General features: G+C 34.0%; 2 protein-coding genes across 3 annotated transcripts; both read left to right on the top strand.

Annotated features, from left to right (window-relative positions):
• The first annotated feature begins 104 nt into the window (after positions 1–104).
• Positions 105–6,064, top strand: LOC110821342 (nuclear poly(A) polymerase 1-like). The gene is made up of 12 exons (XM_022051140.2): positions 105–1,162; positions 1,698–1,775; positions 1,854–1,961; positions 2,046–2,108; positions 2,193–2,354; positions 3,040–3,153; positions 3,266–3,328; positions 3,436–3,765; positions 4,023–4,187; positions 4,272–5,036; positions 5,656–5,711; positions 5,836–6,064. Exons 1-12 carry the CDS (start codon positions 1,055–1,057, stop codon positions 5,864–5,866), a joined length of 2,043 nt encoding a protein of 680 aa, XP_021906832.1. The 5' UTR covers positions 105–1,054; the 3' UTR covers positions 5,867–6,064.
• A 766-nt stretch (positions 6,065–6,830) lies between these two features.
• LOC110821348 (EH domain-containing protein 2) lies at positions 6,831–12,143 on the top strand. 2 transcript variants are annotated; one of them, XM_022051152.2, is made up of 16 exons: positions 6,831–7,085; positions 7,216–7,295; positions 7,716–7,784; positions 7,877–7,934; positions 8,203–8,249; positions 8,349–8,391; positions 8,476–8,540; positions 8,807–8,920; positions 9,090–9,192; positions 9,287–9,336; positions 9,909–10,037; positions 10,124–10,375; positions 10,454–10,533; positions 10,966–11,092; positions 11,172–11,315; positions 11,731–12,143. In XM_022051152.2, exons 1-16 carry the CDS (start codon positions 7,001–7,003, stop codon positions 11,914–11,916), a joined length of 1,632 nt encoding a protein of 543 aa, XP_021906844.1. In that variant the 5' UTR covers positions 6,831–7,000; the 3' UTR covers positions 11,917–12,143. The 2 variants fall into 2 exon arrangements, with proteins under 2 accessions (XP_021906844.1, XP_021906852.1); XM_022051160.2 differs by having other exon boundaries at positions 8,479–8,540.
• Positions 12,144–12,495: the final 352 nt, after the last annotated feature.

Here is a 12,495-nt window from a genome sequence, read left to right on the forward strand (position 1 = left end):
CACTGCCGTTTTGGATCTGACAAATGGCGGCTCAGACACGGGTCGTATTTTAAACGCGGATTTGAAAAGTAGAGAGTTGGCGGCGAACGGTGTCGTATTAAAGACAGTTTCCTTGCATGTAGTGAAACGGAGCGCCAATAGTTAACAAGGAAATACCAGGTGATTTCCTATATATATTCGTCACCATCAACTCACCGCTCGTTTCTTCTCTTTTTTCTATTTCTTCTCTCCTAAGTTTCTTGATTTTCTTGTATTCTGGGTTCGAGCTCTGAACGGCGATCGTTAATTTCTAAGCCTTCCACTAAGAAATTAACAAGGTCGATTCTGTTGTTTTCGCGGTATAAGTCCACTAGTTCTTTCGTCCACGAGGAATAAGGAGAGGAGATTTGCTTGTTTCGGTTTATTCTTCCTGATTCATTGAGAAGCCGTCTGCAAGCACTTTGGCGCTAAAGTTTTAACCAGTTCAAGGTGATTCTCAATTCTTGCTTTATGTTCGATTCAAGGTGACTCGAGTCTAGGGTTTTGTTCCGTTCAAGGTGACTCTGGGGTTTTGTTGGATTCAAGGTGACTCTCAAGAACAGGGTTTTGTTCAATTCAAGTTTGCGTCGTGCGGTACATAGAGGAAGAACGAGATTTCTTGAATTCTTTGTTGTAAAATTTGGAATTATTCTTGCGATATTTGAGCTTTTGATGTCTGTATTTGGGATACTGTTTTTCTTATTGTAATTTGGAGATATTTCATTGTTCTTTTTATCTGTTATCCTGACTTAACATATTGAGATCTCTCCTGATTATCAAATACGAGAAAGAATTGTCACATTTTTAAAGATTAATATAAATAGAAGAAAAAAGTAAACGAATTTTACCAAGAAACGGAAGAAAGAACGGCTTTCGCTGAAAAAAAAGAAGAAATATTTACCAAAAAAAAGAAAGAAAAGGTTTTTCCAAAGAAAAGAAATTGACTAAAAAAATAAGAAATAACGGTATTCATTGTACTTACCTGAATTGCGCTGAAGAAAAATATTAGTTTAATAATATTTCTAGAAGGGAGAAGATGGGTGTTTCTTCGGCCACCAAGGAATCAAGGATGGGACTGACGGAGCCAATATCTACTGCGGGTCCAACTGAGCTCGATCGGACTAGAAATTATGAACTGGAAAAGGTCAGTCTCTCATACATGATGATCGTTTCATAGTTAATTTCGGTTCTGTGAAAGATTTAGTATGAATATTAAAGTGTTCCTGTCTATGTTTATGTTTGGTTCGGTAGAAAATATAGCATTATATGGTAAACTCTGTGTTGAATATGGATTGTAACAGACAGTTATGATAAGATCTGGATTGAGAAACTATGGTGGGAAACAGGTGGAAATTTGGAAGAGGAGAGGGTGGGAAGATGTTTGTAGAAAGTTTCTATAAAAAACAATTTGTAGAAAGTTAAAATCCTAGCATAACACAATATATAAAATACCCTGTTTTATAGAGGTACTTTAATATGAGTAAAATATGCTGGCTGAGATGTGTATGGATATGGGGCATGTAATGGGTAACCTGCAACAATGACCCTCTCTAATCTTGAATTCTCAGGTCCAAAAAATGATTTTTTAAACATCTAAGCTGTTTTATATGTTCAGTTTATGTATAATTTTCATGCAGCTAAATGTGTTCTATTTATATAATTTAATTTTACATGATCAGTTTCTGGAAAATGTGGGATCGTATGAAAGTGTGGAAGAGACTGCTAGAAGGGAGGAGGTCATGGGAAGGATGAACCAGGTTTGTTTTTTGGTTCATTTGTTGCATTCTTTAATCTTTTCTGTTTTTTTATCATGTCTAATCTGTGAAATTGACCAGATTGTGAAAGATTGGGTGAAAGAGATCTGCATCAACAAGGAATTTAATGAGCAGCTGGTTGAGGAAGCTAATGCGAAGATTTTTACCTTTGGCTCTTACCGATTGGGAGTATGTTTGAACTTCGAATTCTGCTTATGCATTTGGTTTTGTTTTCAAAAGCTTCTTACCTAATGAATTTATGTTTTGCAACAGGTTCATGGTCCTGGGGCAGATATTGATATGCTATGCATAGGGCCCAGATATGTCACTCGAAATGTAAGATATGAACATTTACGTTCATAATTATCTTGATGAAATTAGATGTGTTAGCTAATAATATCTTATTTGCATTTTTTGCAGGAAGATTTTTTTGGCAATCTATATGGGATTCTTGCAAAAATGCCTGAAGTAGAAGAATTGCACCCTGTGCCTGATGCTCATGTTCCTGTAATGAATATTAAGTTCAACGGCATTTCTATTGATCTCCTTTATGCAAAACTGGAGCTCTGGACTATTCCTGAAGTGAGTATTTGTTTATGCATTTATTGCTGTAGCAATTCCGTAACAATATTTATATGAGATATGGGTGGGTAGGAGAAAGGTCTCTTGTTTTATATTTGTAGACGTTAAAATTTTATAATTTTTATTGCTACATAATTTTATCTTATTATTATATGAACTAATTAATTTTGTTTTGTCAATTAATTTAAATAATAATTTTGGGAAATTTGTAACTTTAGTGTCTATAATGCTATTTTATGTGATTCATTTTTCCTCAAAGAATAAGGTGTTACTAATTCTCTTATCGAATACACTATCTTTGTATTGATGTTTGAGAAATCCAAGTGCAGACTGAATGATTAACAGGTTGATGATAAAAGATAACATGCAAACTTTCATTTGGTTGGTGGATCCATATTTGGATGAGCTAACAAACTCTCTTGAGTAATTTGATCAAAAATAGTTTTATTTTCATTTGACTGCTTTTGTTTTTCAGTGCTTCTCTAAACAAGTCCCTTGTCAACTTAGTTATGATTATCCTGTCTGGGGGTCACTTTACTTTTCTATTCTTCTGTTATCTAATATAAATCAGTTGGTTTCTTTCATTATTTGACTTCTGCTGAATTTAAATACATGTCCTCTTTCCTAAACTTCTTACTAGTTTGATAATTTAGATCATGAATCATTTTGTACATTACTGTTGCAGGACTTGGATATTTCTTATGATTCAATACTACGAAATGTGGATGAGCAGACAATACGCAGCCTTAATGGATGCAGGGTCACTGACCAGATTTTGCGATTGGTTCCAAACATTCAGGTAGAGCTGTTGCAAAACAGGCATGGGTAGCATACATAAATTTGTTATTTCCTGATATGCAATCAAGGTTTATAGGGTTTACTTATTTGTCTTTTGATGTTGTTCCATCCAGAATTTCCGTACTACCTTGAGATGTGTGAAGTTTTGGGCAAAGCAGCGTGGAATTTATTCTAATGTAAGGAAATTTAATCATATGGTTAAGATTTTAGCTTGATCTTATTTTTCCCCCCTTTTGGGGTTCTTAGTTAGATGTTTGCACTCACTTTTATAAGTATCCATCAGGTCATAGGATTTCTTGGTGGAATAAATTGGGCATTGCTAGTTGCTCGTGTCTGCCAACTCTACCCAAATGCACTTCCCAGTGTTTTGATTTCCAAGTTCTTCAAAGTCTTCTCACAATGGCGGTGGCCTAATCCAGTCATGCTGTGCCCTATACAAGAAGGAAGCCTCAGTCATAAAGTTTGGGATCCAACAAGAAATCTCCAGGACAGGAAACATTTAATGCCGATAATAACTCCTGCGTATCCATGCATGAACTCGAGTTACAATGTATCATCAAGCACGTTTGGCATCATGCAAAAAGAATTTCAGAGGGGCAATGAAATTTGTGAGGTATGGTTTTCCTATGGTATGTTACAATATTATGGAATCCTAGACTATACTGTTTTTGTTGTCTGTGTTAAACATGAGCTGTTTGTTTTCATTTTGCTTCTGCTACTCAATATAATTTTATATTTTTACCATTTCTGCACCTTTCAGTTCCATTTAGTTGTAATACTCTTCATGTCTGAACATATTGTTGCTTATAATTTATATCATTCAGTCTTTTAGCAAGACTTGTTAACCTCCTATTTGTACAATAATCATAGGCTCTGGCAGCAAAGGAAACTTGTTGGACTACTCTCTTTGAGCCTTTCCCTTTTTTTGAAGCATTCAAGAATTATCTGCATATAGACGTGACTGCCAGGAACGATGATGACTTAAAGATCTGGAAAGGCTGGGTTGAATCTCGGCTTCGTTTATTAATTCTAAAGGTGGAAAATTTCTCTTGCTTCTTTCTGTTAGGCTGTTCAAACCTTTATATTATCTCTCACTGTTATGTATAATTTTTAATCTAGATTGAGAGGAACACATGTGCAACGCTTCAATGCTGTCCTCACCCGGGCAACTTCTCAGACAAATCAAGGTCATTCAACAGTTCTTACTTCATGGGTATAAGGAGACAAGAAACTTCTGTTCAGGAAGGTCAATATTTTGACTTAAGGTTAACCATTGAGGAATTTAAGCACTGTCTGCGAACTTTTACCTTATGGAAACCTGGAATGGGGATCACAATAAGTCACACAACACGCAGAAACATCCCTGATTTTGTCTTCCCTGGTGGGGTGCAGCCAATAAATAAGACCAAAAAGGTTTATGGGGCTGCTAATGGGAAGAAAAGAAAGCGTGATGAAGGTAGTACCAGCTGTAATTTGAGAAAATCTGACTTTGCAACAAAAAATGAAGATGCAAAATTGGTAGAAGAGGCTATACCAAGAGGGGGATGTGAAGTTAATGGAAATGGCTACTTGGATATTGCTCATGGTGTTCCTGTAGAACATCTCAAAGTTGGTAGTTCTTCTGCTGAATGCCTGACCTCGATGAGCGCTTTATCTGGTTCATCTGAAGCAGAGAAGATTTTGCTTACTTGCCAGCAAGCTTCCTCTAAAGAAGTTGAGAAGGTGAAAGATGATGCAGGATCAAGAACTCAAGTCCAGAATTTTGCTACAAGCTGTACAGTGGATTTGTCGGAGTCATTGACTAGAACGTTAGAAGGAACTGCAGAGAAAGGAGCCAGCCTATGCTCTAATATTTTGAAGAACACAGAACCAGAGGAACTTGAGGTACCAGCAAACTTTCTTACTGTTTTGACGTGAACAAAACTAATTTTCTGTTTAAATAATTTAATTTTTTTGCTACTTTTTGCTCAAAATTTTAGTTCTACCAAATAGGAATAAGAAGAAAGTAGAAATAAGAAAAATTTTGGAAGGAGACCTCAATGTTCAATTCAAATGTGGAGAATTTATAGTTTCTATCCTACATCACTTCAAAAAACTACCTAAAAGTAGTCACATTGTTGAATTATGAAAATTATGATCGAACTACATGCCAGCTATCAGTTTAACGTCAAATAAATGAATCGGAAATCGTTGGATTGTAAATTATATATGAAAATTATGATCAAACTACATGTTAAGCAATCAATTTTACGGAATATAATAACAGAATGGGAATAAACAAAGATGGGTGAAATCAGATTTCATGAAAAACTTTAAGGCTGCTGGATCTAAATTGGTTCTTCTTTTTTCTTTTTGCTGGTTGGATGCATAGTAAATCATTTTGTTCAGACTGTGTCAGTTTTCGTTTGTCGTGTGATCAATTACTATAGCTCGTCCCAAAATCCGTATATGATGACTCACATCTGACTTCGTTTTTCTCTCTTCTGTTGGGAAATAAAAACAGTCTACTCAACAACCGAAGTCTGCTGCATGCGTAACTGCAAAAAAGCCTGTCATCAGGTGATTTTTCATGTTTATATCGATCGAATTAGATTCAATTTTGTTGTAAATATAGGTAGTTGCTACATTATTTACACATTATTACCTATGCAAATGACATTTCACTGCAAACTTTTCCTTTCAGGTTTAATTTCACTTTGGTGAGAGCTGCTTGAAATTCATTTTCCTCCATCTGTTGGACTGACTGTACTAAGCTGAAATTAGGTTAGAGCTTAGGGCTTAACAAGAGCTCTTTTTGCTCCTGTAGAGCAGTTATTTGGAAGTAAGGGCAGTTATTGTAACTCATAAATATGTAAAGAACAGTGTATATAATTTTTTGCCAATAAATAATGTAAAAAATTATATTTTCTTAATCTTTTATGCAGGGATATACTTGCATAAATACTTATATACAATGACATTAGTTAACAAGTTTTTTCATCTTTTAATTAAAAATGAAATCAAAAGTTAAAAAATTACATTGTTAAATACAGAAAGCAAATGCTATTTTTAACATTTATTATTGAATTTATTACATAATTAATAAAATATAATATCATATTTTATATTAAAAATATCTTTCATAATTTAATTTTACCCGATATTTTTTTTTTCATAAAAGCAAAATTAAAAACTAAAAATATATGTTTTTGAAAAATATAAAAGGTAAATAGTATTTTAATTGTTGACTTTGTATTTTATTGCTTTTTTATTGTTTTAATATTTATTATTAAATCTATAACATAATCATGAATTATCACAGGCCCACATATCCATTTACAGTTTATGGATAATAATAATTTTGTTCATCTCATTATCAGACTAATTCTGAAATTTCCTTGAAGACGAAGCATGAAAATCTCATGGCTTCAAAATCAATTCAAATAGACATAGTTAAACGAAGCATAAAACGATGTCGTTCTTTTAACATCGATTCAAATGGGCATGTTAAGCAAGAGACCAGACGATGTCGTTTTCACTCCTTTGACAACGGGCGAAAAACACTGCCGTTTTGGATCTGAGAAAGAGCGGTTCAGACATGGGTCCTCCTTTTAAACGCGGATTTGAAAAGTACAGAACTGAGGGAGAACGGTGTCGTATTTAAAGACCGTTCCCTTGCATGTAAATGAAATGGAACCTTGGAAATAACAATTTCCTCGAGCGCCAATAGCTAAAAAGGAAAATGAAAATGATCATTAATTAATTCTCTTCTATTTTCCCTTTCAAATTTCAAAAGCATATTTATCTTCTTCTTCTTCTTCTTCCTTGGACTTCTGAATTTGAAACTGAACTTCTCTGTCACTGTTCACATGGAAATATCACCAGGCCCGATCCTTACTTGCTCGAAGGAGCATCAGAAGATCTACAAGGAATGGTTCAACATCGCCGATTCAGGTTAACATTTTCCTTTGCTTTGCAGTTTATTTTTAGCTTCATTAATCTACAAAAAGTTGAAAATCATTCCGTCTTTGTTTAATTGGTTAACCGTAAAGTACTAATTAAGTTTTATTCGTGCCTTTACTAGATGGAGATGGCCGTGTTACTGGAAACGATGCCACGAAGTTCTTTGCTCTGTCGAAGCTCTCCCGGCAGGAACTCAAGCAGGTACTTGAACACTTTGAAAACTCGGTCATTTTTAGGCTATTGGTTGATTTTCTACTTTCACTTTTAGTATTTGTTTTGGCCAACTGAACTATGACTTTGATCGATTTTCATATTAATTTAGTATATATGTTGAGTCAATATGTTTAGTTTTTAGGAGCAATGTCTCTTTACTTTTGGTTTGTTGATTAATAATCAATAAAGTTGTTTTTGGACTAAATCTGCTTGTGTGCTTCGGTTTTTTTCCACCTAAACATGTGTATTCACTGTTCAGTAACCTGATTAGCCGTATCATGGAGATCTAATTGTACTGTTTCTGAGTTCTGATTCTCTCTCTTTTTAGTAGGATTTTTTCGCTATAGCACATGATTGGTTATGATTGGTTAAACTCATGCTTTTCATGTTTTTCTTCTTTTCATCTAGGTTTGGGCGATTGCAGATTCTAAGAGGCAGGGGTTTTTAGGTTTGGCAGAGTTCATTACTGCGATGCAGGTTTGTAGTGAAAAGACACGCGGTATTCTTCTATTGTGCTTACGCTGATTTCTTCAAATGAAACTTCATTTGGCTGGCCGTTGAATTTGCAGCTTATTTCTCTCGCACAAGCAGGGACCGAAATTACAGCCGATGGTCTCAGCAGTTCAGGCAAGTGTGAACAGTTGTTTCCTATTTCTTCGGTCTCAGATATTTAGAATTGAGTTGAAGCATGACTATATGCGTGGGAGACTCATTTCCTCTGGATGTCAATGAATTTGAGGATCTCAACCTCTTTGGTGGTGACCCTCGAAAAGTTAACAATAAACCTATTCTTGTGATTTACTTTCTGGTCCTTCAAATGTAATATGAACGTTTATTTTCTCTTTTCGCTGTTTTTTCCCATTTTAAATGCATGGCTTATTTGTTGTCAATATAGATGATATTCAACTTCCACTGATGGAAGGGATGGAAGAGTTAGCAGTTGTAAGCATTTCTTAATCATTGCCTTAAATTTGCATGGTTTTGCTGTTGGGATGAAATTGTTAATTTCATTAACCTTTTGCTCTCCTTTTCATTTCCCAGAAAAATAAGAGCTCAACAACAAATCATGAGTCTGGAATGAATGGTCAGACAATTCTCTATCTCTTTGTCATGCACTGCACATGGTTTAATTTGCCATTTTCTACTAAATTAATCCACTGCATTGTAGCAGGAGCTGCTCAGCCACAAAACTCATCATCAACTCAATGGTTTACTTCAAAAACTACAAAGAAGGTTAGGCTCGTGTTTCATTGTCTGGTGATGGAGGAACCTAGACTTTTTCATTTTCTTTCCCTTCATATTTTGACCACCTTCTAACCCTTTATTGTGGAGTTAACTATTTGAGTATTCTAACCCACCAAGGCAATAGAGGTCGCTTATTCTGTAGATTTATTTCCTTCTTGATTTTACACTCATCTTTTTCTATGTTTTTTGAGGAACATATCCGCAATTCAGTTTATTTTCTGATGGGTTACCTAATTCTTGTTTGTTTCCTTCAGATACCTCCAAGTGCAGTTACATCAATAATAGATGGTTTGAAGAGATTGTATATTGAAAAGCTAAAGCCTCTGGAAGTTACCTATCGTTTTAATGATTTTGTATCTCCATTGTTGGTGAGTGGATCGAGCAAATCTACTAATTTCATTAGCCTGCTATCTTAAATTTTGTCTTGTTGGTTCATTTTCTAAAACTAATAATTTGTAGAGAATGGGTATGGTTTCTTTCTCTAAGCAAGCTATATTCCATGCTACGAGAGGTGATTCGTTTTTCATTTTTCTGCAGACAAACAGTGATTTTGACGCAAAGCCAATGGTTATGCTTTTGGGTCAGTACTCAACTGGGAAAACAACATTTATAAAACATCTGCTGAGAAGTGACTACCCAGGTTAGCTAAATGATTATATTCTTTTTTTTTTTCCTCTAGTTTTTTCCTGTCTAGTTTGCTATAAAAATTCAAACCTTTTTCATCTGATTGGCAGGAGCTCATATAGGACCGGAACCGACTACTGATAGATTTGTTGTTGTAATGGTATGTCCAAGTTGTCTTCTTGCCGCCATTTTCTTTTCTTAAGATATTTAAGTAGATACACTAGTGCAGAGTAATTTTTTTTTAATTACATTCTATTTGTTGATTATTTTCTATTTTTGTCAGTCACATTGACACTCATCAGTTTTTTCCAAGATAACTGATATTCTTCTGAGCTTCAATACACGAAATCAGTGTTGGTAAAGTTACTTTAACAGTCAGAAGACAATTGCAAACTTGATTTGTACTATCACACCCTGGGTCTTGTGTTTTAGGAAGTGTAAAATGTGTTAGCTCATAGCATCTAAGCAGCTTCCAGGAGTTTCGGGATGAACAGAATGACAATCTATTGTTTCAAAACATTTTAATTTGCACAGTTTTCTTAAAGAGGTTCACAGCAGCAGAGTTTAATGTGGTAATATTAGGAAACTCATTTTGTTAATAAGCACACTAAGAAAAATGTCCTTTTAAGTACTATGTGCTCTTTGTTATACGAAATTTAAATAACAAAACAATTTCTGTGATACTTTTCTTTTTATTTACATGAGTGTTCAATTTTGTGATTTCTTCATCAGTCTGGACCTGATGAAAGGACAATACCTGGAAACACTATTGCTGTTCATGCTGATATGCCATTCAAAGGCCTGACAACTTTTGGAGGAGCATTTTTATCAAAATTTGAGTGTTCCCAAATGCCACATCCAGTGAGGACTTCTGCAGAGTTGTGTTATTATAGCCAAGTTTGTTATCTAATTCATTGTTATTATAATCAACCTTTTTATGTTTGCAGCTGTTGGATCAAATTACTTTTGTGGACACTCCCGGGGTTCTGTCAGGAGAAAAACAGAGAACACAGAGGAGCTATGATTTCACGGGCGTGATTTCATGGTTTGCAGCTAAATGTGATATGATTCTTCTTTTATTTGATCCCCATAAACTTGATATCAGTGATGAATTCAAGCGAGTAATTGCATCTTTGCGTGGCAATGATGATAAGATACGTGTTGTTTTGAACAAAGCAGACCAAGTTGATACTCAACAGGTAATGAGTTCAACTAATCTTTTTTGTCAAAAAAAAAAAAAATCTAATTTACATTTTTTTTTCCTTTCACACATTTAGTTAATGAGAGTTTATGGAGCCTTGATGTGGTCACTTGGGAAAGTTCTAAATACTCCAGAAGTGGTGCGTGTTTATATCGGGTATGCTCTTATTTGAGATGACTTCTTTGCACAATGAGTTAGAAATTTCCTTCCCCATGACTATTTTGTCTATTACTTATATGCATCCGTCATGTTTATCTGAATCATTCCCTAGATGTACATCATATGGTTAAAACAAGTAGTAAATGCTTGGGAATGACACCTCCATTCTTAGTGTTTGTCAGACCATTATTCTTTGTTGCAGTTTATGTATAAGTCTTCTTGGGTGTTCTATTAACAAACATCTGTGTGCTATTTATAGCACTTTATAAGAGCAGTGTTGTTTGCAAATAGAATAATAGATTAAGTAACAGATTATTTAATTATCTAATTTTTTAATTCTGATTCATAGATTCACTTCGCCAGGAAAATTGCTTTTCTCGTTTTTAAGTCACTTGCAATCTAAAGTACCATTTCCTTTTCCCTCCCTAGGTCCTTCAATGACAAACCTATTAATGAAGATGCTGTTGGACCTATTGGAAAAGATCTATTTGAGAAGGAGCAAAATGACCTTCTCATGGACTTAGTAAATATACCAAAGAAGGCCTGCGACCGTCGAGTAAGTGACAATCTTTTGATTTGCTTTCAATTTATTCTTATGTATATGAAGTGAAGGTCTTGATATTTGCATTTTGCAGATCAATGAATTTGTGAAGCGCACTAGAGCTGCCAAGATCCATGCTTACATAATTAGTCACCTTAAGAAGGAGATGCCTGCCATGATGGGAAAGGCTAAAGCTCAACAGCGACTCGTTGACAATCTTGAAGATGAATTTGGCAAGGTTGGCAAATCTCTCCTATTACTTTTATCTATTGTTACTTTACTTAGGGTTTGGAATAAATTCAAAAACTTAGTTGAATTCATTTAGAAGATGAAACTTTGTTTGGTTAGAAGGCGGTGAAAATTCTCTTTTGATGACAGAAATTGACCTTATTTGAAGTTTATATGGAATGAGAACAATATATGCAAAATTTCATAATTTTTTATAGAATTTGAAATACACTGATTTAGTTACACAAGAAATTTTATACGGAAATTTTTTTATCCTCTGATAAAATTTATATAATTTCTTAACTGAACTAAATATTAATTTGTAAATGCATTTCGTTGAATTTCTGGGAGTCATCCAATCATATCTGCTACTTTTTGTGTTAAGTATTCATAATTCATTTCTGAAACTTGCACAAAACAAACAGGTTCAACGAGAATTTCATCTACCAGCTGGTGATTTTCCAAATGTGGAACATTTTAAGGAGGTTTTGGGTGGATACAACATTGATAAGTTTGAGAAATTGAAGCCTAAGATGATACAAGCTGTTGACGACATGCTTGGGTACGATATTCCCGACCTCTTGAAAAATTTTAGGAACCCTTATGAGTAAAAATGCTATTGAATTTTGCTGTTGCACCCTATGCTGTATTATTAATTGCTTGTGTAAAATCAAATCTTTGCTTTTTGATTTTTGTGACGGACATAAATTCATGTTATAAACATTTTAAGAGTTGAAAGAATGTTTTACTTCTTTTGCATCATGAATCAATGATGCTTATAAACAAACTTGTCATGAGCATGAAGTAATTAAAGTGAAATTATCTCAATTTAAATTCACATTATCGATGTTTTCATTTTTTTTTTTTTGGAAATTTAATTATATGCAACTTTATTCTGAACATTATAGTTCGGACTAGAATGTTAGACTGGTCTGGGTAAACTTTCAATTTTTGAAAATAGAGATTGAAAAAGTTTATTCTGTAATTAGAATTAGTTCAGTTAATAATGAAGTACATTTTGTTTTGATGATTTGGTTTTGGATTTTTATGAAAATAAAATTCTAAGAATCTCTTAGAAATTGTCATATAATATGCTCTTATAATTAAAAAAATAAATAAAGTAAAAAACTGATATAATCTACATTAATTTAATTGTTTTAATCATCATTATGAGAAGATTGAATTTCTTT

This window comes from Carica papaya, chromosome 7, assembly GCF_054855325.1.
Source record: "Carica papaya isolate Zhongbai chromosome 7, ASM5485532v1, whole genome shotgun sequence".
Taxonomy (NCBI): Eukaryota; Viridiplantae; Streptophyta; class Magnoliopsida; order Brassicales; family Caricaceae; genus Carica; species Carica papaya.

Excerpts from the sequence above, each read along its gene's own strand:
- LOC110821342 (XM_022051140.2), top strand. The coding sequence starts at position 1,055 with ATGGGTGTTTCTTCGGCCACCAAGGAATCAAGGATGGGACTGACGGAG. Across the intron at positions 2,109-2,192 it reads CCAGATATGTCACTCGAAAT|GAAGATTTTTTTGGCAATCT; the intron begins GTAAGATATGAA and ends CATTTTTTGCAG. Across the intron at positions 5,712-5,835 it reads GCAAAAAAGCCTGTCATCAG|GTTTAATTTCACTTTGGTGA; the intron begins GTGATTTTTCAT and ends TTTTCCTTTCAG.
- LOC110821348 (XM_022051152.2), top strand. The coding sequence starts at position 7,001 with ATGGAAATATCACCAGGCCCGATCCTTACTTGCTCGAAGGAGCATCAG. Across the intron at positions 9,337-9,908 it reads ATAGATTTGTTGTTGTAATG|TCTGGACCTGATGAAAGGAC; the intron begins GTATGTCCAAGT and ends TTTCTTCATCAG. Across the intron at positions 11,316-11,730 it reads TTGAAGATGAATTTGGCAAG|GTTCAACGAGAATTTCATCT; the intron begins GTTGGCAAATCT and ends CAAAACAAACAG.